At 69.7% G+C, this 23,668-nt stretch overlaps 1 protein-coding gene across 1 annotated transcript in view; it reads left to right on the top strand.

Annotated features, from left to right (window-relative positions):
* DAGLA (diacylglycerol lipase alpha) overlaps positions 1 to 21,173 on the top strand; it is a 29,904-nt gene extending 8,731 nt beyond the window's left edge. The window contains exons 4-20 of the mRNA XM_008160323.3: positions 8 to 109; positions 487 to 625; positions 3,647 to 3,734; positions 5,675 to 5,809; positions 6,579 to 6,656; positions 8,348 to 8,472; positions 10,164 to 10,317; positions 10,714 to 10,797; positions 10,908 to 10,985; positions 11,388 to 11,468; positions 11,801 to 11,943; positions 13,886 to 13,954; positions 14,269 to 14,341; positions 15,463 to 15,659; positions 17,812 to 17,941; positions 18,409 to 18,596; positions 20,214 to 21,173. Of these exons, the coding sequence (XP_008158545.2) occupies positions 8 to 109; positions 487 to 625; positions 3,647 to 3,734; positions 5,675 to 5,809; positions 6,579 to 6,656; positions 8,348 to 8,472; positions 10,164 to 10,317; positions 10,714 to 10,797; positions 10,908 to 10,985; positions 11,388 to 11,468; positions 11,801 to 11,943; positions 13,886 to 13,954; positions 14,269 to 14,341; positions 15,463 to 15,659; positions 17,812 to 17,941; positions 18,409 to 18,596; positions 20,214 to 21,123 (2,774 nt within the window). The 3' untranslated portion in view covers positions 21,124 to 21,173. The remainder of the gene's footprint in view (positions 1 to 7; positions 110 to 486; positions 626 to 3,646; positions 3,735 to 5,674; positions 5,810 to 6,578; positions 6,657 to 8,347; positions 8,473 to 10,163; positions 10,318 to 10,713; positions 10,798 to 10,907; positions 10,986 to 11,387; positions 11,469 to 11,800; positions 11,944 to 13,885; positions 13,955 to 14,268; positions 14,342 to 15,462; positions 15,660 to 17,811; positions 17,942 to 18,408; positions 18,597 to 20,213) is intronic.
* Positions 21,174 to 23,668: the final 2,495 nt, after the last annotated feature.

The following is a 23,668-nucleotide window of genomic DNA, read 5'->3' as shown; positions in this document are numbered from 1 at the left end:
CTTGCAGCCATCCTGGTGATCGAGTTCATCTACGCCATCGTGGGCATCGTCTGGCTCACTCAGTACTACACCTCCTGCAACGACCTCACGGCCAAGAACGTGACCCTCGGTACGTCAGCCCCGAGCGGGGCACAGGCCTGAGGGGGCTGGAGCCCCGCGGGGAGGAAGGGGCGGTTCTGAGGGCGCGGCCTTCATCCCGTGGTCCGCCACCGACCTCGGAGACCCCGGTCTGGGGGCAGCAGTTGAGGGCCCCTCAGCATCTGCAGAGCCGCCTGCTCTGAGCCCAGGACGGGCCTCGGGGTCACGGCCCGGCAAGGGGACGGCCCCTCGGCCAGAGCCTGAGCCCGGCCTCTGAGCCTCGCTGCGGTTGGTGCCCGGCAGCGGGGGGGGGGGGGGGGGGGGGGGCGGGGGGGGGGCAGGGAGGCTCCAGCGCCCTCTCTTGCGTCGGGGGGTCCCAGCGCCTCGTGCTCCCCCCGCTGCCCGCAGGGATGGTCGTCTGCAACTGGGTGGTCATCCTCAGCGTCTGCATCACCGTCCTCTGCGTCTTCGACCCCACGGGCCGCACCTTCGTCAAGCTGCGGGCCACCAAGAGGAGGCAGCGCAACCTGCGGACCTACAACCTCCGGTGAGCGGCCCGGGCGGCGGCGGGCAGGCTGTCCCCGCGCCTCCGGAACTGCGCCGCGACCTCGGGTGGGGCTCGGGGCCTCTCCCTGCCTCAGTTTCCTGGTCCATAAAGCGGGACTAACGCTAGTCCCTGCCGCGAGCGGCTGCCAGGAGGCGTAGCGAGAGAATATGTGCGAAGTGGTCACGCGGCTCGCGCTCGGTCAGTGGGAGCCGCTGTCGTCATGGTCCTCTCTGTGAGGCCGATGCCAGCAACTGCGACAGGGATAGCAGGAGGCGTGTGGCAGCTCCAGGACGCAGCTGATACCATCGTCCTCATAACACAGAGGACGAGACTGGGCCCCGAGAGGGCAGGTGACTGGCCTGAGGTGACTCCGCGGGGACGTGATGGGGCCGGGGCCAAGCCCAGGCAACCTGGCTTTAGAGCCCTTGCTCTTACCCATGAGGCTGGGCTGCCTCTAGGACTAAGGGGCTGGAGGGGGTCAATCAAGGAGGGCTTCCCGGAGGGGGTGTTTTACACGGTGTTTCTGTGCCGTGGGAGAGAGAATGAGGGCAGGCACCCAGGGTCCCCGTGATTCTTACTGATTGAGAGGGAAAGGGAGGGGTTTCCAGGGCGGGTCCTGTTCATGGAGCTTCTGCCGAGAGGTAGGCCCTGCCTTCTCCACCACCCGTCCTCCCACCAACCCCGGGCCAGCTGAGGCCCATTCTGCAGACGGCAGCCCAAGTCCCAGAGGCAGGTCCCTTGCCCAGGTCGAGTTGGTGGGCACGGACTGGCGCTACACCTCCAGCCCAGGGCCGCGGGGTCGGAGCCCTCGGCCAGGGCGGCGGGTGGCCCCGGCACCACGCTCAGCAGGCATCTTCCGCCGGACCCTCCTGCCTCCACGTTCCGCTCCCTCGGGCCCTCCACGTCAGCTCAGCCCTGCAGTCAGAGGCACACCCAGGCCTGGGCGGCCACTTCCCAGCCCCGATGCCAGGCCTCGGAGCCAAGGCCCCAGTGCAGCTGGCGACCAGCACCCGTCCCGTCCCGTCCCGTCCCGTGTGCTCACTCCGAGCACACGCCCCCACCTGACCTGGTTTCTGGGCTCCTGGGGCCCCCGATAACCATCTCCTCTCCGGGACTCGGTGTAATTGCCTGTGGGGCCCAGGAGAGCCGAGGCCTCTGCAGAGGGGGGTTGGCAGTGGCTGTCGTTTTAGCTGGAAAGTCCTCCTGCGGCCTCTGGGCCTGGGCAGCGAGTAGGAGGCCACGGAGCTCACAGGTCCGCCCTGTTGCGGCTTCTCCGGCTCTCGGGGGGGCTGGGCGGCAGGCCCCGGCCTGGCTGGTGTGCCCACCTCTCCGGCTGTTCCCTCGCCCTCCCTCTGCCCTGAAGCCGGCAGCTTTTCTAGCAGGGACGTTGTCAAGCCCGCCGGCCCTCCATCCGCCTCCAGGCTCAGGGGTGCTCACCCGCAGGTTAATTCCGCTTCCGGAAGTCAGGAAGCTGTGGAAGCCCCTGCCCTTTCTCCTTCCAGTGCCGCCTGGTGAGGGCTGGGAGGTGGGTGATCCCTGGGAGCCTTGACCTTGGGTCTTTGCTGAAGGAGGATGGGTCCTCCTTCACTTGAGTGAGCCCCGGGGCGGAGCAGTGCTGGCCTGTGGGCTTTTTCTGTCTGGATTTGGTGTGTGTCTCTCTCACCCAGGTCGGCCTCTGCCGCCTAACTTACCGCATTAGGCCAAGCCTGTCCCCGGCTCCGTCTGCCCCCTGGTGGACATGAAAAGTACTGCAGCGCAGGGATGGTCCGCACTTTCCTGGGGCCAGAGACCCACCCAGCAGGAAATTCTCTTCGAAGCTTTGAAAACCCCGTTAGGTTAGAAAGGGTTCAAAACACACGATGCCCTGGGAGCCAGCCTGGCAGCTGCTCTCCCTTTCACGAGCCCCTGGCAGGTGGGACGCTGGTTCGGGGGGTAAGCCGGCCCAAGTCCCTCAGGGCTGGCAGGTCCCAGGACCAGCAGCTCCGTGCGCCCTTTCTAACCCCGGGAGGGCCCGAGGCTTCCCCTGGCCCGTGGGACCAGGGTTGGGAGTGGGGAGCGGAGCCAAGAGGCCCGGAAGGAGGGCCCCGTCACTCCTGACCTCGGCTCTGTGCCTTCACGCCTCCCCCTCTGGGCCGCCTCCCCGCGGGCTCTGACAGGGCCAGCGGGGAGGGCACCTGTCACCGAAGATGCCAGTCCCTCCTCGCTCAGCCCGGAGACGCACGTTTTTAACGTCGGATCTGTTATCTTTCTGCTCAAAACAGACCGACTTCTGGGCACCCAGCATTGGGAGGGCCCCGTGGGTAACTGGCCGTCGCTCTGCCTTCGGATGCAGACTCCTGGATGCCTGCCTCCCCATCGGAGCTGCCAGACCTGGGGGCTGGGGGGCTGGGGGTGGGGTGGGGGGAGTGGTCCAGGCCAGCCATGCAGGGGAGGCTGGGCCCGCTCCTCTGCTGTGACAGATCCAAGGGGCCGGGAAGTTCAGAGCCTCATTCCGCCCTTAGACTTCCCCCAAGTACAGAGGATGTATCCGAAACCCTTTTCTAAATTAAATTTAATTTTTAAAAAATATGTTTTTATTCATCTCAGAGAAGAAGGGAGAAGGAGAGATAGAAACATCAATGATGAGAATCATCAGATCAGCTGCCTCCCACATGCCCCCTCGTGGGGATCGAGCCCACAACCCGGGCCTGTGCCCTGACGGGGAATTAAACCGTGACCTCCTGGTTCATAGGTTGACCTTCAGCCACTGAGCCACGCCAGCTGGGCTGAAAGCCTTTTGAGGGGAAGCAGCTCTGTGGGACAGGTTGGGGGTCCCAGCTCCGAAGCCCCCAAGGCATGCGGTGTTCAGCCGCCTTAGGCAGCGGGAGTCCCCAGGGGACAGCCAGGCCACTGGCCACCCAGCTTTGGCCGTCGGGGAGCCCTTCTGGGGGGTCCTGGGCACAGGCCACCCGTGTTCACCGGGTCTGGGCCCTGGGTCCGCTGGGCCAGCCCTGCGGCCTCACACACTCTCCACCTCCGCAGGCACCGGTTAGAGGAGGGCCAGGCCACGAGCTGGTCGCGCCGCCTCAAAGTGTTCCTCTGCTGCACCCGGACCAAGGACTCGCAGTCAGTAAGTACCGGGGGGCCGGCCCAGGGCCCGCCTGCTCGCTGGCGGAGCGGGTGGGCAGGGCTGGCGAAGGAGCTGGGTTTTGAGCCCGATCCCGGGGGCCCGCCTGTTTCTGGGAGCCCCCCGCGGTGAACAGCTGGCCCCCCGCTCTGCCGAGGGAACAGAAAGACCTGAGGGTCTTTCACCGACCCCTGGGAGCGGAGTCTGGTTCAGGAGAAGACGTACTCATACCGCAGGCGCCGGAGACAGGAGAGCAGCGGGGCGGCCGCAGGCCCCTCGCAAGGCCCTCCCGCTGGAGCCGGGAGTGGGCAGTCAGCCTTCGCGCCCGGCGCTCGAGGAGCAACCCGAGGGCAGACCTGCCAGGGGCAGGGGCTGCGGAGGGTTGTGGGGGGCAGGCCGGCGGTAGGTGGTCCTGAGGCCGAGGTCCTGGCTGTGGGGGGGCCCTTAGCGATCATCTATTTCTACCCTGATTTGCAGGTCGGGAGGTGGGGGGCTTGCTCAGCGTCGCACAGCTAGTTAGAGGCCGAGCCCGAGGTCAGGGGGCGCCCCTCCCCGAGCAGAAGCAGGCGCTCCACGGGAGCCCCAGAAGCCGTGACAGGCTCCTTCCCACCTGCAGCCCCTGGGGAGCTGCCGAGTGAGGGGTGACGTGTAACGAAGCTCCCCCCGCCCAGAGGATCCCCGATGGGTGGGGAGCACCCCCACGGGCCTAGGGGGTCGGAGGGTCTCGGCCCAGCGCCTGGTGCACAGCAGGCCATGCAGAGGGCAGGGAGCCGCCCCCTAGCAGACGAGGTGCAGCCTGCCAGGGCCCGCGAGGGGCCCACGTGGGGTCAGGGCTGGTGCTGGAGGCTGGGGAGAAGGCAGGACATGGCAGGGGCTGGGGTCAGCTCCAGGGCGGGGCGTGCTGCGTTGTTTAAAAACTTGAATTGGCCGGCTGGTGTGGCTCAGTGGTTGAGCATCAACCTGTGAGCCAGGAGGTCACGGTTCAATTCCCGGTCAGGGCACAGGCCCGGCTTGTGGGCTCCATCCCCAGTGTGGGGTGTGCAGGAGGCAGCCGATCCATGCTGCTCTCTCATCGTTAACGTTTCTAGCTCTCTCTCTCCCTCTCCCTTCCTTGCTGGAATCAATACAAATATACTCTTTTGAAAAGTAACAATTAAAAAAATAAAAACGTGAGCTGGATGCCAGCGTTTAAGCCGGGGGCGTTGACGGGAACGTCTGTCGTGTGGGTCCGCGGCGGTGGCCCCGCAGGGCGCTCGCTGGCGCCGCGTCGTAGCTGGAGCCCCATTGGGCCCAGGCGGCGTTTGCGTTTGCAATCCTTGACTTCTCCTTTCTCACAAGTGCCAGACACTCAGGGTGAAACCCCGCGAGAGAGACTCGGTTCCCACCACAGCCGCTCACAGGTTAGGGACGAGGTTCCGGACGCCAGCTCAGTGAGGCAGGAGGAGCCACAGGCCGTCCCGTCCCGGGTCCCAGGACAGGGCGTGCAGGGGAGCCAGGGGCCCTGGCCCGGCGTCACGCCCTTCTCCAGGGGGGTGGGGACGGCGGGAGGCTGAGCCTGCGGCTCTGGGCAGGAGCTGGGAGCAACTCACGGGAGGAAGCAGGCGGGAGCTTAGTGTGGCTTCTCTGCCGGAGAGGAAGCCGGGGTGTGGGGACAAAGAGGGGGTGCTCGGTGGCACCTGTGCGGGCTAGCCGTGAGTGCCTCGGAGCCGGGACAGGAGGGCCGGGCGTGGAGATGTGGAGGCTTAGTCTGTGGGGCCAGGGCAAGGCCCCGAGGCTCCCATCAGAGGGCCACAGGGGTCAGGGGTCGGGCCCAGCTGGCGCCTCGAGGTGCCAGGGCGAACTGCGCAGGCCGGCCCAGCAGACGCCCAGGCCCCGGGATTCACTCCCGTCCCCTGTCCTCTCTCCTGCTGCCCCGCCCCGCCCTGCCTCCCCGGCCCTCCTAGGATGCCTACTCGGAAATCGCCTACCTCTTTGCGGAGTTTTTCCGGGACCTGGACATTGTGCCCTCGGACATCATTGCTGGCCTGGTCCTGCTGCGGCAGCGACAGCGGGCCAAACGCAACGCCGTGCTGGACGAGGTGAGCGCCCAGCCCTCCTCCCGGCGGCCGCCCAGGCCTCTCCCAGCCGCCCCTGCTGCTGCCCACCCCACCCCCCCGGGGCCCTGGAGGTCACTCTCTGGGACCCCCCCCTCCTTCCCCGACTCCTGCCTGCAGCCTCCGCTCACAACTCTGCTTGAGCCACCTCCCTCCGCTGGGCCATGTGGCCTGCTTCCCAGGCCAGCTGCCACAGGGACTCCCGACCCTGGGGGCTAATGAACGGCACAGCGCTGGCTTCAGCCTCTCATCCCCCCACCCCCCAACACACCAGCCCCAGCGAGGGTCTACCAGCATCTCCTGCATCCCCCCACCCCCCAACACACCAGCCCCAGCGAGGGTCTCCCAGCATCTCCTGCATCCCCCCCCCCCCCCCAACACACCAGCCCCAGCGAGGGTCTCCCAGCATCTCCTGCATCCCCCCCACCCCCAACACACCAGCCCCAGCGAGGGTCTCCCAGCATCTCCTGCATCCCCCCCACCCCCCCAACACACCAGCCCCAGCGAGGGTCTCCCAGCATCTCCTGCATCCACCCCCCCCTACCCCGTGCCCAGGAAGAGGTAGGGATGATGCCTTGAGTGGGAGGGAAGCAGCTGGAGACAGGACAAGACCTGGGCTTTAGGAACCGGCCGGGCCACGGGAGAGGTAGAACCACGCACCCCGTGGCTCGGGCTCTCGGGCCCTTGGGAAGCGGGCGGCGTGCGGAGCGGGCGCACGGGGCCCGGGGGCCACCTTCGCACGCCTGCCTTTCAGGCCAACAATGACATCCTGGCCTTCCTGTCGGGGATGCCCGTGACCAGAAACACCAAGTACCTCGACCTCAAGAACTCGGTGAGTCAGAACCACCCCACCCCACGCTGTCCGTGCCTCCCTCTCTCTCTGCTGGAGCCACCGGGGCAGGCCACCTGCTCCAGCCTGATCCCCTGAGCCCCCAGAGGGCCCCTCCCCTCGGCCTCGCCCCCGTCCCCGTCCCCCGGAACCTCCTCCACGCTGCTTCTGCTAAGTCTACTCGCCCACGCGCGGGACGCCCGGTCCTTCACAGAGGGAGCAGCTACTCTTGTCGCTGTCATTGCTGTCGTCGTAAAAGGCAGCTGGCCCGACCGGCACGGCTCAGGGGTTGAGCGTCCACCTGTGAACCAGGAGCTCACGGTTCCATTCCCGGTCAGGGCACAGGCCCGGGTTGCGGGCTCGATCCCCAGTGGGGGGCGTGCAGGAGGCAGCCGGTCCATGATTCTCTCATCACGGATGTTTCTCTCTCCCTTCCTCCCTGAAATCAACAAAAATATAAACCTCTCCCAGCGCCTCTGGTGGAAAGCCAGTCAGTGTGTGTGGCACAGGGAACGGGCGTCCCTGCCATCAGCCGGCTCTGCCCCCCGCCCCACCCAAGCCAGCCAACTGGCTGTGCGCCAGCCCCCGGTGCCATGACCTTAAGCAAGTCCCTGACCCCTGCGCCTGCTCCCCTGGGCACACCTTCTGCCTGGAGCTCTGGTGGCAGGGAAGCGAGCCATCTGAGGCCGGGCCTCAGCACACAGGGGTGCCAGTCTGGACGCTGCTAGAAGGGACTCATCCTGGCATCTGAGCCCCTGGAAAAGCTCGGGTCTCCGTCTTCCCCACCCCCCAAAGCAGGCCTGTGTCCCCTGTGACAACTGCCGTGCCTGGCAGTGCTCAGCACCGAGGGGCAGGGGCAGGCCCGAGTGCCTCGTGCTGGGGTCCCGCCTGCACCTGGCAGAGGCGGCCGCCCGCCCCGCAGCCGGGGGCTCTGAGGCAGGAGGCCGATCACTGGCCCAGCTCATTCCTGAAGGACAGACAGAGCCCAGCTCCTCCAGCCGCTGGGCCCTGACCCAGGGACACCTTTCTCGCTGCTCAGGGTGACTCATCCCCCGCTGACCCCTCTCTGCGCAGGCGTCTCCCGCCCCGGGGCGCCAGGGCACGGGGCGCCGCTCTGCTCTGCGGGGACACCGGTGCCTTCTGCCTCCTCCAGCCCTTGGGGCTGATACAGCAGCCCTGGCCTGAGGCATGGGTTCCAACGGGCGCCTGGCTCCAGAGAGACCCCAGTCTGCCCAGAGGGGTGCCAATCTCCCCGCCTGCCCCTTTTAAGCCAGTGACTCAGCGCATCAAGTTAGAGAGTCGGCCCCGTGTCTGGTCACCCAGCATCCAGTATCCAGAGCTGGCCCCGCTGCTCCAGGCCTGGACACCCCCAGCGGAGGGCGGGCCCGGGGCCTCTCAGGGTTAAATTTCCCTTCCCAGGGCCTGGCTGCCGAGGGAGGGATGGCCACTCCCCTCCCCCTCCTTCCCTCACTGGGAAACGGGGCACGGAAGTCGGCCGGTGCCCCGAGTGCTTTTCTGTCCCCAAAACATTCGTTCTGAGGCCGGAGCAACAGCACAGGTCCCGGGAGGGCGCGTGGCCTGGTTGCACGGAGATAATTAGGGAAATGCAATTATCATCCGGGGCGGGGGCGGGGGGAGGGGCGGCCGCGGGGTGAAGGTCAGGAGGTGACCGGCCGCCGCCCCCTCTCTTGCAGCAGGAGATGCTGCGCTACAAGGAGGTCTGCTACTACATGCTGTTCGCGCTGGCCGCCTACGGCTGGCCCATGTACCTGATGCGGAAGCCCGCCTGCGGCCTCTGCCAGCTGGCCAGGTCCTGCTCGTGAGTGCCGCCCGGCCCGCCCCGCCCCCCGTGTGGGGAGGGCTGGACTGTGCAGCTGGGCCCTGGCCTGCCCCCGGCCCCCCGCCCCGCCCCGCGGCTGTGCTGCTTCTCCTCCGCACCCTCTCTGGGCCTGGACCCCCCTAGCTCTGCATTAGCCCCGGGGCCGGGGTGGGGGGAAGCACGTGGCTGTGGGGTCCCACAGTTCCGGGTGTGAATCCGGGCTGTGGCCTGGCACAGGGGGTGGGGACTCTGAGGGTGCACTGAGGGGTCACCCGTGGCTCCCGAGACTGGGCTGCACCCGGGTTTTCTCGGGAAGGCCTCCCCGCCTCGGGGAGCGTGTGGCGGTCGAGGGAAGACAAACGCTCTCACTAACAGCATCAGCTTTCGGCTTCTGCACAAACCCGCAGCTGTCATGCAGGCAGCTGGCAGGCGCCGTCACGTGCTCGCCCGGCTCTCGCTCATCTGCTGGGTGCTGGCGCCCTCTGGTGGCCTGAGGAGCCGCTGCACCCCGCTGGGTGCCTAGCCCCGCTGCTCACACCCTTCACTGGGGGGGCCTAAGGTGCGCCCCGGCCCGGTTGGGGTGCCGGAGACAACGCTGACGCTGACGCTGAGCAAAGCCTGGTCGCCTGCAGGGAGGCCAGACCCTGCGCAGCCGGGAAGCAGCGCCCGTGGGAGCCGAGGAGTGGGGACCGGGCGTGGGAGCCTGCGGGCGGCTGTGCTAGGGGAGGGGCCAGGGTGGACCGCACCCTAAATAACATGGCAGCCGAGGCCGAAGGCCGCGAGGCGTCTAGCCACACAGGGTCAGGAGTGTCTCAGGCGAGTGGGCCGTGGGTGTGGGGACACTGAGGCAGGAGCACGGCCCACACGGCGGAGGGAGGCCGGGAGGCCGTGCCGATCGGGGGTGCAGGCAGCGCCCAGAGAGCCAGGGCCAGGTCGGGCAGCGCCCCGGCCGCCGGAAGGGCCGGCGCTTACACTGGGCAAGAAGCGCAGCGCCGTCTGGCTCGGGGCGGAGTGACCCTGGTCTGACTTCTATCGGAAAGGGTCGCTCTGGCCGCCGAGTTGAGAAGGTGGGGGCTGAGGGAGATGAGGGAGACCGGCAGGCCGGGGGGACACCCCGAGGCAGAGGTCAGGGTGGCGGGAGCAGGCGCAGGGGCGGAGGCGAGGGAGAGCGGGCAGAGTCCAGGCGGATCTGCAGGTGGAGCGAGCCGCTGTGCTGTCCACTGGACATGGGCTGTGAGGTGGGGAGGGGACCCCGGGGCCCAGGCATGGGGCTGAGGGAGGAGCAGCAGGGTTGGGGGACAGCAGGGAGCCCTCGGGGCCTGGGACCTGGAGAGGCTGAGACCCCGTGGGCGGGGGATGGGAGCACCTGGGTGTTCGTGGGCACAGGGGGCACTGAGGCCCGGAGCCGGCGAGGCCGGGGGAGGGGAGGCCAGCCTGACCCTGGGCCTCGGCGAGGGGACGGCCGAGGAGGCTGCGGCGGGGGAGATAGTCCCGGAGAGAGGCCCCTCGGGGAGGGAGGAACCGTGGGTCACAGGCCAGCGGCTGCCAGTGAGGCCAGGGGACAGCCTGGGACTGTCCCAGGAGCTTTGCAAGGAGCCTGGGGGGGCGGGGCCGTGAGACCGGGTTCCCGAGGGGGTGACGGGGGAGATGCTCCGTCGGGGCCCCCGCCCTGAGCCCCTGGCACCCCCCAGGTGCTGCCTGTGCCCCTCCCGGCCCCGGTTTGCGCCCGGCGTCACCATCGAGGAAGACAACTGCTGCGGCTGCAACGCCATCGCCATCCGGCGCCACTTCCTGGACGAGAACCTGACGGCCGTGGACATCGTCTACACCTCCTGCCACGACGCGGTGAGGGCCGCGGGCTGGGCCGGGCAGCAGGCCTCCCCTAGCTGGGCAGCACAGAGGTGGGCCTTCGCCCCACGCCCGCTCTGGGGCTAAGGAGTGGACCCCAACCCCACACCCAGGGTTGGGGCTCCCCAGCCTCAGCCTTTGGGAGAAGGAATCCGGGAGGAAGCAGCAAGGCCCGGGGGAGGGCAGCCGCCTCTCTGGACGCAGCCGGCAGGGGGCAGCGTGGGCTGTGACCTGGGCCGGGAGGGAGCTACCAGGACGGCTGGGGGCGGGTTTGGGGGGCGGCTGGGAGGCCAGTGGCTGGTGGAGAGACTCCCTGGCCGGGAAGGCGTGTGCTTAGGCTGAGTCTGGCCCCAGCCTGGGGCTGCTCAGGCTCACGAGCCTCCCTCCTCCCAGGTGTACGAAACCCCCTTCTACGTGGCGGTGGACCATGACAAGAAGAAGGTGGTGATCAGTATTCGGGGAACCCTGTCCCCCAAGGTATGCTGCCTGCGGCTCCCTGCCCACCACTGGGGACCCCTCACAGCCCCCGGGGGATGCCGCGTCCCTCTTCCTGTCCTCAGCCGCCCGTGCCTGTCCCCTCTCCCCAGGACGCCCTGACGGACCTGACGGGTGACGCCGAGCGCCTGCCCGTGGAGGGCCACCGCGGCACCTGGCTGGGACACAAGGTGCCGTCTCGCGGGCCCCGGGCCCCCGCTTTCCCCCTGCCAGCACGGGGACCTGTCCTGTTGCCGGGGTGGGGTCCTCCCTGCCGGCTGGGCTCACTGGTCGAGATTGGTCGGAGAGGTGGGGCTCACTGGCCGGGACCCCACAGTCCTGCCTGGCCTGGATCCGGACCCAGAAGAGCCTGAGGAGGCGGCTGGGAAGAGATACCACTGGTTTCTATAGACACACAACCCTCTGAGCCTCCGTTTTCTCGTCTGTGAAATGGGAACAATGTCATAAAGTGCCCACCAGCCCAACAGCCAGGTGGTTATGGGCAGGACAGGGTCGCGAGCTGCTGGTCGCTGAGGGGCCTCCCTCTCTCCCAAGCCCTCCCCCAGCACCGACCTCTGTCCCTCCTCGCCCAGGGCATGGTCCTCTCGGCTGAGTACATCAAGAAGAAGCTGGAGCAGGAGATGGTGCTATCCCAGGCCTTCGGGAGGGACCTGGTGAGGCGCTTTCCGTGCAGCGCACCCAGTGGCTGGGGCGCCGGGGTGGGGGCAGGGGCCCAGATGCTTCCAACAGGGAGCGGCCACCTGACCCCAAGGCCGTTCCCAGTGCAGATGCGATGTGGGGGGGGGTCTCCCGGAGAATCGGGAAGGGGGGCTTCTGAGCAAGGTCCTGAAGGAGTGAGGGTGAGGACCGTCTCCCCAGACCTTGCTCTGTGGGCCCAGCTCGGCTCTTCCTGCCCCAGCGGCCGCCGCGCAGGCCCCATCCCAGGCCCCTGACAGCGAGCGCGCTACGCGGGGCAGGCTCTCAGCTTCTCTCCGTCGGTCGCCAGGGCCGCGGAACCAAGCACTACGGCCTGATTGTGGTGGGCCACTCCCTGGGCGCGGGCACGGCCGCCATCCTCTCCTTCCTCCTGCGCCCCCAGTACCCCACCCTCAAGTGCTTCGCCTACTCGCCGCCTGGGGGCCTGCTGAGGTGAGCCGCGCGCCCGGGTTCTCGGGCTGGGCTGATGGGCCGTCGCTTCTGGTCACTGGGGGCCTGGTAAGCGGCGGGGGGCTCTGTCCAATGCCAGGGGCACCCCAGATCTACCTCGGGCAAAGCCCTGCTGGCAGGAAGGGCGGGGCAGGAGCCCACAGTGCAGCCTGGCCCCTGTGCACTCCCCGGGGGCCCTGAGTCTAGAAACTACCCCCCCCCCCAGTGCTGGGGCAGGGCCCGCCCCACCTGAGCCCCCGCCCCACCTGAGCCCCCCCACCTGAGCACCCGCCCCACCTGAGCCCCCCCACCTGAGCCCCCCCACCTGAGCCCCCCCACCTGAGCCCCCGCCCCACCTGAGGCCCCTTCACCTGAGCCCCCCACCTGAGCCCCCCCACCTGAGCCCCCCCACCTGAGCCCCCGCCCCACCTGAGCCCCCTTCACCTGAGCCCCCCCACCTGAGCCCCCCACCTGAGCCCCCCCACCTGAGCCCCCCCACCTGAGCCCCCCCACCTGAGCCCCCCACCTGAGTCCCCCCACCTGAGCCCCCCACCTGAGCCCCCCCAACTGAGCCCCCCACCTGAGTCCCCCCCACCTGAGCCCCCCCACCTGAGCCCCCCCACCTGAGCCCCCCCCCACCTGAGCCCCCCCACCTGAGCCCCCCCACCTGAGCCCCCCCCACCTGAGCCCGCCCCACCTGAGCTCCCCCACCTGAGCCCCCCCACCTGAGCCCCCCCACCTGAGCCCCCCCCACCTGAGCCCCCCCACCTGAGCCCCCCCACCTGAGCCCCCCCCACCTGAGCCCGCCCCACCTGAGCTCCCCCACCTGAGCCCCCCCACCTGAGCCCCCTTCACCTGAGCCCCCCCACCTGAGCCCCCCCACCTGAGCCCCCTTCACCTGAGCTCCCCCACCTGAGCCCCCTTCACCTGAGCCCCCCCACCTGAGCCCCCCCACCTGAGCCCCCGCCCCACCTGAGCCCCCCCACCTGAGCCCCCTTCACCTGAGCCCCCCCACCTGAGCCCCCGCCCCACCTGAGCCCCCCCACCTGAGCCCCCTTCACCTGAGCCCCCTACCTGAGCCCCCCACCTGAGCCCCCGCCCCACCTGAGCCCCCGCCCCACCTGAGCCCCCCCACCTGAGTCCCCCCCACCTGAGCCCCCTTCACCTGAGCCCCCCACCTGAGCCCCCCCACCTGAGCCCCCACCCCACCTGAGCCCCCCCACCTGAGCCCCCCCACCTGAGCCCCCTTCACCTGAGCCCCCCCACCTGAGCCCCCCCACCTGAGCCCCCACCCCACCTGAGCCCCCCCACCTGAGCCCCTCCACCTGAGCCCCCCCACCTGAGCCCCTGCCCCACCTGAGCCCCCCCACCTGAGCCCCCACCCCACCTGAGCCCCCCCACCTGAGCCCCCCCACCTGAGCCCCCCCACCTGAGTCCCCCCACCTGAGCCCCCCCCACCTGAGCCCCCCCACCTGAGCCCCCACCTGAGCCCCCCACCTGAGCCCCCACCTGAGCCCCCCACCTGAGCCCCCTTCACCTGAGCTCCCCCACCTGAGTCCCCCCCACCTGAGCCCCCTTCACCTGAGCTCCCCCACCTGAGCCCCCCCACCTGAGCCCCCCCACCTGAGCACCCCCACCTGAGCCCTGAGCCCACCCCACCTGAGTCCCCCCACCTGAGCCCCCCCCACCTGAGCACCCCCCACCTGAGCACCCCCACCTGAGCCCCCACCCCACCTGAGTCCCCCCACCTGAGCACCCCCACCTGAGCCCCCCCCACCTGAGCACCCCCCACCTGAGCACCCCCCACCTGAGCACCCCCACCTGAGCCCCCCCCCACCTGAGCACCCCCACCTGAGCACCCCCACCTGAGCACCCCCACCTGAGCCCCCCCACCTGAGCCCCCCCCACCTGAGCCCCCCACCTGAGCCCCCTGCTTCCCTTGCAGCGAGGACGCCATGGAGTACTCCAAGGAATTCGTGACGGCCGTGGTTCTGGGCAAAGACCTTGTCCCCAGGCGAGTCACTCCTTCTCCCCCTCAGCCTGGGCTGTGCCTCCCTCCTCCCGGCCTCACCTGGGCTCCAGGGCTCCCTCCCTCAGATGCCTGTCTCCCCGAGGGACAGGGGGCGCCAGAGTCCCTCCCGTGCCCCCAGGTGTTCCAGCCTGGTGGGCCCACCTGCCTGGCCTCCCTTCCCTGGCCTGGCCCTCCACTCACCCTGCGACCCTGACAGCCTGGCCTTCCTGTTCCGGGCCGGGCACGTGCCGCCCCCGCTGCCCCTCCCCTGTGCCTCCCCCGCCTCTGGCCAGGCTGACGCCGCTCGTTCCTCGCAGGATCGGCCTGTCCCAGCTGGAGGGGTTCCGCAGACAGCTCCTGGACGTCCTGCAGCGGAGCACCAAGCCCAAAGTGAGCCCCCCCCCCCCCCGCCCCGCCGGGCACCCTGGCTCCGGGCACCTGGTCCGCCACGTGTGCCCGCCTGTGCCTCCGCCCAGAACACCGCGGCCCCGGCCATGCGGGACCCTCGGGTCATCAGAGCTCACCCCCTGCCTGCCCTGGTACACACGGGGAAACTGAGGCCCTGAGCGGGCGAGGGACTTGCTTTTGCTCACACCACAAGTTGTCACCAAGGCAGGGTCCAGCCGCGGGTCCCGGCTCCCGGCTCCTGCCCGCAGAGCTGCCTACCGGCAGAGTCAGGAGAAGCCGCCCGTGGCTCCCCGACTCCGGCAGGCGGGCACCCCTCCCCAGGGTCGGGTGCAGCTGGCTCCGAGGGAGGTGACCCCCCCTCCTCATCCCTCCTCAGGTCTCGGGGGACCCCGGGGCTCTTGCTGTGCCGGCTGGCCAGGCAGGGCGGGAGTGCTGGGGCCACGCCCCGAGGTGGGCAGGGGCGGCCTGGACCAGCAGGTCCTCTGTGCCCCCAGCCCTCGGCCCATTTGCCGTCGCAGCCCAGGTTGCACTCTTCCCACCTCGGTGCCCCTCGCCCTGGGGCAGGCAGGACCGGGGCCAGGTGCCAGGGGCCAGGTGGGCCAGGGAAGTCTGTGGCCGTGCCTGCCTGCCTGGAGGAACTTGTGGGGCTGGGGGGGGGGGGCGGACTGTCCCTGTTAGACCCCGTCCTGGGCACTGGTCGGGCCGGAGTCGGGCTGAGAGCCAGCCCGAGGCAGCCAGGCCCGGCAGGTGCGCTGGCCTGGACTTAGGGACCCTGGGCAAGTCCCGCCCCCTCGCTGGGCCTGTTCCCCGCCCACTAGGTCCTCCGGGGCCTCTCCACCCGGATCCTTTACAATTCCTACGCCTGCCCCCGACGGGCCCCCGACGGCTCTGTGGCCCTCACGGCTGCCCACTGGGAGGTGGCGCCCAGGCCCTCGGCAGGAGGTGCCAGCTCAGACCCTGCCTCCTCAGGTGGGCCCTGCCCTCCCCTCCGCCCGTGGCCACCCCGGCTCCCACCTGTCACCGGAGCCCTCCCGCTGAGCTCCTCCGTCCCCGCCCACCCCGCCATCGCTGCTCAGCGTCCCGCCCCCCTCCCGCCTGCACAGTGGCGAATCATCGTGGGAGCCACTAAGTGCATCCCCAAGTCGGAGCTGCCCGAGGAGGCGGAGGTGACCACCACGGCCAACGCGCGGCTCTGGACCCACCCCAGCGACCTGACCATCGCCCTGTCGGCCAGCACCCCCCTCTACCCGCCCGGCCGCATCATCCACGTGGTGCACAACCACCCCGCGGAGCAGTGCTGGTAGGCGGCGCCCAGGCCCTCGGCGGGAGGCGGCGCCCAGGCCCTCGGCGGGAGGCGGCGCCCAGACAGACCCTCGGCGGGAGGCGGCGCCCAGACCCTCGGCGGGAGGTGGCGCCCAGGCCCTCGGCGGGAGGTGGCGCCCAGGCCCTCGGCGGGAGGCGGCGCCCAGGCCCTCGGCGGGAGGTGGCGCCCAGACAGACCCTCGGCGGGAGGTGGCACCCAGACCCTCGGCGGGAGGTGGCACCCAGACCCTCAGCGGGAGGTGGCGCCCAGACAGACCCTCGGCGGGAGGTGGCACCCAGGCCCTCAGCGGGAGGTGGCGCCCAGACAGACCCTCGGCGGGAGGTGGCGCCCAGACCCTCGGCGGGAGGTGGCGCCCAGACAGACCCTCGGCGGGAGGTGTTACCCAGACCCTCGGCGGGAGGTGGCGCCCAGACAGACCCTCGGCGGGAGGTGGCGCCCAGACCCTCAGCGGGAGGTGGCGCCCAGACAGACCCTCAGCGGGAGGTGGCGCCCAGACCCTCGGCGGGAGGTGGCGCCCAGACCCTCGGCGGGAGGTGGCGCCCAGACAGACCCTCGGCGGGAGGTGGCGCCCAGACCCTCGGCGGGAGGTGGCGCCCAGACCCTCGGCGGGAGGTGGCGCCCAGACCCTCGGCGGGAGGTGGCGCCCAGACCCTCGGCGGGAGGCGGCGCCCAGACAGACCCTCGGCGGGAGGCGGCGCCCAGACCCTCGGCGGGAGGTGGCGCCCAGACAGACCCTCGGCGGGAGGTGGCGCCCAGGCCCTCAGCGGGAGGTGGCGCCCAGACCCTCGGCGGGAGGTGGCGCCCAGACCCTCAGCGGGAGGTGGCGCCCAGACAGACCCTCGGCGGGAGGTGGCGCCCAGACCCTCAGCGGGAGGTGGCGCCCAGACAGACCCTCAGCGGGAGGTGGCGCCCAGACAGACCCTCGGCGGGAGGTGGCGCCCAGACCCTCGGCGGGAGGTGGCGCCCAGACAGACCCTCGGCGGGAGGTGGCGCCCAGACCCTCGGCGGGAGGTGGCGCCCAGACAGACCCTCGGCGGGAGGTGGCGCCCAGACAGACCCTCGGCGGGAGGTGGCGCCCAGACCCTCGGCGGGAGGTGGCGCCCAGACAGACCCTCGGCGGGAGGTGGCGCCCAGACAGACCCTCGGCGGGAGGTGGCGCCCAGACAGACCCTCGGCGGGAGGTGGCGCCCAGACCCTCAGCGGGAGGTGGCGCCCAGACCCTCAGCGGGAGGTGGCGCCCAGACCCTCGGCGGGAGGTGGCGCCCAGACCCTCGGCGGGAGGTGGTGCCCAGACAGACCCTCAGCGGGAGGTGGCGCCCAGACCCTCGGCGGGAGGTGGCGCCCAGACCCTCAGCGGGAGGTGGTGCCCAGACAGACCCTCGGCGGGAGGTGGCGCCCAGACCCTCGGCGGGAGGCGGCGGTGGCCAGGGCCGGGGCCGTGTCCTCCAGGGGAAGGGGCAGTGGAGGCCGGGAGACAGATGGCCCAGGGCACCCACAGCGGGGATGGCCCAGCCTCGGCTCCTGGAAGAGAACAAAAGGCCGGTCCAGAGCAGGAGTCCAGGCTCCTCTCGTGTCCCCAGGGCAAACCCCCCCCCACTTTTGGCCCATTTAGAGAAGATGCCATGGAGGGTCACCCTGCGGCCCTGCCAGCTCACACTTCAGTGGTCCCGTGGCATCACCTCTGGGACTAGGTGGCGGACAGCTGTGCGCAGGGGCGGGTGGAGGAGAGAGAGAGGGATGGGCAAGCACCGACTCCTCCCCTGCTCGGACAAGGGCTGGGCCCGGGGTCCTCCAGCCCGGGTTGTGAGTGGGTCCTGCCGGGCGGGGGAACAGGATGGCCCAGTCACAGCATGTAGAAGGCTGTGTAGGGCCGGGCTGCGGCTCACGGTCAGCTTCTCCGGGCCTCTGTTGGGGTCCATGTTCCTAGCCAGGCTGGGAGTGGGGTGGGGGTGGGGCTGGGGCCGAGACAAGAGCCAGGAGCAGGGACGCAGCCCTGCTGGCCAGGCGGGCCTGAGGCCTCCAGGTCCACCCGCCCCGGCTAAGCCAGGGCAGAGAGCAGAGCCAGGGCGGGGGGTCAAGGCCAGGCTGCCGCCCCCACCCCCAGCTTCTCCCTGGCCTGTGCCCCCAGCTGCTGCGAGCAAGAGGAGCCCACGTATTTCGCCATCTGGGGCGACAACAAGGCCTTCAACGAGGTGATCATCTCCCCGGCCATGCTGCACGAGCACCTCCCCTACGTGGTCATGGAGGGGCTCAACAAGGTGAGGCCGGCGGGACCCCTGCGGGCTGGGTCTGCGGCCCCGGCTGCAGGCGAGGGTGTGGGTGCTGCACCCCCGGCAAGGCTGTGGGGAGCCGAGAGCCGGCTCACGTCCTGGCCTCTGGAACCTGCTCTGTCACGTGGCCACGTGGCCTGTGGTGAGGAGCTGAAGAGACGCCCGGGACCTGTCCCTCGGGCAGCTGAGGCCTGGAGGCCACCGGCACTGACCGATGCACAGCCACGCAGGGCAGGCTCAGCGCCACCCGGCACAGAGGCTGGCCCCAGGGAAGGCACACTCGGTCCCGGGGCAAGGCACGGCCGCAGGGCCAGTCCAGGCCTTCCTGGAGCGGGTGGGCCTGCGGGGGAGCGTGGGGCCCGCTGGCCTCACGCAGCCCTGAGAGGCCTGGCCTGCTGCCACCCCCCATGTGACCGTCACCTGCCCACCACCACCAGCGTCCCGTCCTGTCGCAGGTGCTGGAGAACTACAACAAGGGGAAGACGGCCTTGCTCTCTGCTGCCAAGGTCATGGTGAGCCCCACCGAGGTGGACCTCACTCCCGAGCTCATCTTCCAGCAGCAGCCGCTGCCCACCGGGCCGCCCGTGCCTGCCGGCCTCGCCCTGGAGCTGCCCCCCCCAGACCACCGGAACAGCAGCGCCAGGTGACCCTCCACCCAGCCCTGGCCCGTGGTGTGCAGGGCCCGGGGTGTGCAGGGCCCGGGGGGGTGTGCAGGGCCCGGGGGGGTGTGCAGGGCCCGGGGGGGTGTGCAGGGCCCGGGGGTGTGCAGGGCCCGGGGTGTGCAGGGCCCGGAGTGGGCTCTCAGGGCACGTGGGCTCCCAGGGCACGTGGGCTCTCAGGGCACGTGTGCTCTCAGGGCACGTGGGCTCCCAGGGCACGTGTGCTCTCAGGGCACGTGTGCTCCCAGGGCACGTGGGCTCTCAGGGCACGTGTGCTCCCAGGGCACGTGGGCTCCCAGGGCACGTGTGCTCCCAGGGCACGTGGGCTCTCAGGGCACGTGTGCTCCCAGGGCACTTGTGCTCACAGGGCACGTGTGCTCCCAGGGCACGTGGGCTCTCAGGGCATGTGTGCTCTCAGGGCCCGTGTGCTCCCAGGGCACGTGTGCTCACAGGGCACGTGTGCTTCCAGGGCATGTGTGCTTTCAAAGCACGTGTCCTTACATATGTGTCCCGCACAGACCGAGCCCGCACGCTCACAGAACTCTGCACACACATGCTGGGAGGGGTGAATTTGTCCCCTCTGCTCCGGTCTCTCTGCCTCACTGCCACTGCCCCCAGCCTGCCATCTTGAAGCCCCCACGGGCTAGTGGGCATCTAGGGTACACGGCCCCCTGGTCACAAGCACATAGGTTCACTCAGACCCATTTAGACCCAGACAGATGGACACCACCCGCTCACACGCACTCACCCCTGTGTGGTTAAGTACTTGTACTGCAGCTGACACGGGCAGCTCTCAGCGCACACAGCTCCACGCAGACACAGTCCCGTGTAGGACACGCACCAAGACAGAGGCCGATACGCACACATGAGGACACACTTGGACAGGCAGCCCTGCATGGGGATGACAGACTGCGCCTGTGCCCAGACCCAGTCACACAGACACGCGTGGCGGGTGACAGGTGGGCAGCTAGTGCATACACTGTATATACACGCAGAGCGTGCACACATGCTCCCAGACACCCCCCCCCCCCGCAGTTACACTCTTTGGGGAGGTCCTCCTGCCTCTCTGGACCTTTCTGCCCAGGGAGGGCCCCGATCTGGCCAAGAGGCTGATAGAAGGGTGATCAGCTGATCCCGGCCCATGGGGTCCCGGGCATCTCTTCCCGCCTTCCCCGAATTTCCTGAGGCAGCGCGTGCCCAGAGGAGGGGGCGTGTGCATTCTCCTGGCTGTGACTGCTGCACCCTCCCCCCACCTTCACTCACTCCCTGCAGCTTGTGTAGGCCCAGAGGCTCCAGGGCCCCGCCCAGCAGAGGGCGAGGCCGGAGGCACTCCAGTGTGAGGGGGAAGGGATAGATCTCCTGGCGGGGCACAGAGGGTCCCCCATCGGTGCAGTGACAGAGCACCCGTTCCCCCAGGGCCTCCGGCCAGCAGGGCGCCCGCCCTGGCTCAACCCAGCATCGGCCCTTTTTCTGTCTTGGGTTCTTGTGAAATGAACTTGCCCCTCTACCCCTCCGGAGGCTCCCTCCAGCCAGGGAGCTGGGGGTCAGTCTCTGCGCCCCCCTGAGTCTCGCCCCTCCCTGCCCTGCCCTGCCCTCTGCAGAAGCAAGTCCCAGTCGGAGGTGAGCCTGGAGGGCTTCTCGGAGGGGCGGCTGCTGTCCCCGGTGGCTGCAGCCGCGGCCGCGCGCCAGGACCCCGTGGAGCTGCTGCTGCTGTCCACGCAGGAGCGGCTGGCGGCCGAGCTGCAGGCGCGGCGGGCGCCGCTGGCCACCATGGAGAGCCTGTCGGACACGGAGTCCCTGTACAGCTTCGACTCGCGCCGCTCCTCCGGCTTCCGCAGCATCCGCGGCTCGCCCAGCCTGCACGCCGTGCTGGAGCGCGACGAGGGCCACCTCTTCTACATCGACCCCGCCATCCCCGAGGAGAACCCGTCCCTGAGCTCCCGCACCGAGCTGCTGGCCGCCGACTCCCTGTCCAAGCACTCCCAGGACACCCAGCCCCTGGAGGCCGCCCCGGGCAGCGGGGGCGCCACCCCCGAGCGGGAGGAGGAGGGGGGCGGCGGGGGGGCGCCCCGCGGAGAGCTGGCGCTGCACAACGGGCGCCTGGGGGACTCGCCCAGCCCGCAGGTGCTGGAGTTCGCCGAGTTCATCGACAGCCTCTTCAACCTGGACAGCAAGAGCGGCTCCTTCCAGGACCTGTACTGCATGGTGGTGCCGGAGAGCCCCACCAGCGACTACGCCGAGGGCCCCAGGTCCCCCAGCCAGCAGGAGATCCTGCTCCGGGCCCAGTTCGAGCCCAACCTGGTGCCCAAGCCCCCGCGGCGCTTTGCGGGCTCCGCCGACCCCTCCTCGGGCATCTCGCTGTCGCCCTCCTTCCCGCTCAGCTCCTCGGGGGAGCTCATGGACCTGACGCCCACCAGCCTCAGCAGCCTGGACAAGATCCGGACTCCCACCCCGCCCGGCCGCGGGGCCGGCCCCGCCCAGCAGGAGGACCTGGCCATCTCGGCACGCTAGCCCCCCACCCCCGCCCCCCAGCGCCTGCGCCAGAGCCGGCGGCCCCTCGGGCTCCGGGCGGCTGCCCCCAGGAGAGGCCCCAGGGGCCCGTGTGGCCTCAGGCCTGGGGCACTGCTGCTGAGCTGGGGGTCCATGTCCCTACCTCAGCCTAGGACCCCCGGAGCCAAAGCAGCTGGCATCTGGGCCCTCCAGACAGGGGAGGGGTGAGGAGTGGGGAAGAGCCTGGGGCCCTGCCACCTGCCCGCCCTGCGGCCCCCTGGCACCCCGACTCCAGGACAGGCAGTGGCCGCTGACGCCCGTCACTGCCCTCCGCTGCTCTCCCCCACATGTCCTCACCTGTGGGCCAGGCTGGCATCGGTCCTGGCCACCCCCCCCCCCCCGACCTGGTGCCTGCTGGCCAGCCCCCATGGGGGCCTGCAGGGCTGTGTATGTTTACAGAAGCTGCTGGGCGGGGCTGCGGGCGTGTCCTGGGCTTGCAAGCCCCACCTCCTCCATCATGTGTTCAGTAGCCCCGCTGGGCAGGGCAGGCGCCTGGAGGGCCTGGAGGACGTGGGGTCAGGACCGCCCCTTCTCTCCTCGGTGTCCCTCACGCTGACCCCTCTGTGGATGGGTCCTGGGCACCCAGGACCGCCCGCCTGCTCCTTACCTCCCAGCTTGTCTCTACCCCTGGGGTCCTGGTCACTCAAAGGATGGAGGGCACCGCTGGGACCACCCCTGGCTGCTGAGTTATGCCCTGGGGGGAAGGGGCACACCCAACCCCTCTTCCTTTTAGGGTCCCGTGGAGCCCTCCACCTCCCCCCGCCCCCCAGTGCCTCGGCAGCCCAGGCCCTGAAACCAGACACCTTCCCCTCCCCTCGCCCCTCCTCGCTGGACTGCGCCCTCACCTGGGCGCTCTTCCTTCCAGAAAGTGGGACCAAGGGTGGGGCAGGGTGGCACCGGCTCACTGCGGGGTCAGGGGCTCTGGGGCTGGCCTGGCTTAGCCTGGGGCCCCCACAGCCCCCCTGAGCCCTTCCTCCCCTTTGGTTGAGCACGAAGGGGAGGTGGAGAGCAGGCCTTCTCCCAGAGGCCGAGTGGGGGGCTGTGCAGGCTCGCGTGGGACACGGGGGTGCATGTGCATGGGTGCGTGCCGTTCCTGAGGGAAGGGCCGCTGGGGTGCCCACCCGCCTGCCTGCCACCCCTCCCCCACCTGCCAAGAAAGCAGCCGTGACCACGATGGGGCCGGGACGCAGGGAGCTCGGTTTGGGACATCACCTGTTCTGGGCTCACCTGCCGCTCTGACCCCGGATTTGGAAAACACGTGCCAAGGCGCTGACATCGCTGTGCCTTCATCTCCTTGGAGGCATAACCCTCCCCCCGCCTCAACCGCACCCATGGCCTCCCGTCAGCTTGGCTCCCCATCCCGTGATCCCTGGTACCTTCGGCCGGTGCCTTGACCCTGACCCCACTCACAGCTGGGCCTGGCCCAGACCCTGCCCTGGGACCCTGCCCACCCTGACCAAGGGGCACAGAGACCTGGAGGGAGCTGGGCCTCCCCCGCTCTGCGACTCCCACCCCTCACCAGGCTCCCCGCCCCCGCCCCTGCTGCAGGCCCGCAGCCGGCATAGCCTGGGCCCAGCACAGAAGCAAGACGAATCAGTGGCCCTTGGAGTGTGAAAACAGACTAATCAGAAGTCCGAGTAACATTCCCACGAGCACCCTGGCCAATCGCAGGGAGCCTTTCGGTCTGGCCTTTCCATGCCTCCTCCGCCAAGGTGGGCCCGAGACCTCTGAGGGGCGTGGCGCCCACCCGTGCCCAGGACTGAGCCATCAGGGACAGACGCCCCACCCCAAGGCTGCAGCCACACAGGGTTTCAGGCTTGGGGCCGGGGCAGACGCGGACTCAGCCCTGGATGCTCCAGGGCCAGCCCACCCCTCCCCCGCCCCCACCTGACGGGTGGCCTGCCGCGTGTCTCTGCCCTCCTCCCACCTCACACTTGGGGGGTCTGAGCCACCCCCCTCAGCCCAGCTCGGCTCAGCTTGACCCCCACTCTGTTCCCCAGACCCGCAGCACAAGCTCCCCGGCCATGCGCTGGCCTGTCCTCCGGGGGCCTGGGGGCCCGGTGACCCCCATATGCAATCGATAGCGAGCAGCCGGGCCCCCTCCCCGACACGCACTCCACGTGCCATTCGCCCGTGACTTTTTTGTACCTAATGTATGAAAGATCCAAACTAATACTGCTGTACAAAGGAAAGAAATTAATATAGCCTATTCTATAAATATATCTGTATATAACGGTTTCTGTACATTGTATAGACTGTGTATAAACTGGATGTAGAAGCACGCTGGCTGCTCGAGTGACCTCTCTTCCCAGCAGGTGGGGCGGGGGCTTGCGGCTGAGGTCAGCGGCGGGGGGTGGGGAGGGGGGCATCTGGCCCTCGCTGCTGCCGCCGAAGCCCTGATCCGGGACCGCACTGAGCGGCTGAGAGACCAGAGGGCGCTGGAGCCCTGCTGAAGGAGGGCCCTGCCCTGTGAGATGGGTGCCAACGGCCTGTCTGACCCCTGGGA

This window comes from Eptesicus fuscus, chromosome 13, assembly GCF_027574615.1.
Source record: "Eptesicus fuscus isolate TK198812 chromosome 13, DD_ASM_mEF_20220401, whole genome shotgun sequence".
NCBI lineage: Eukaryota > Metazoa > Chordata > Mammalia > Chiroptera > Vespertilionidae > Eptesicus > Eptesicus fuscus.
This window is presented reverse-complemented; position numbering and strand designations above follow the sequence as displayed.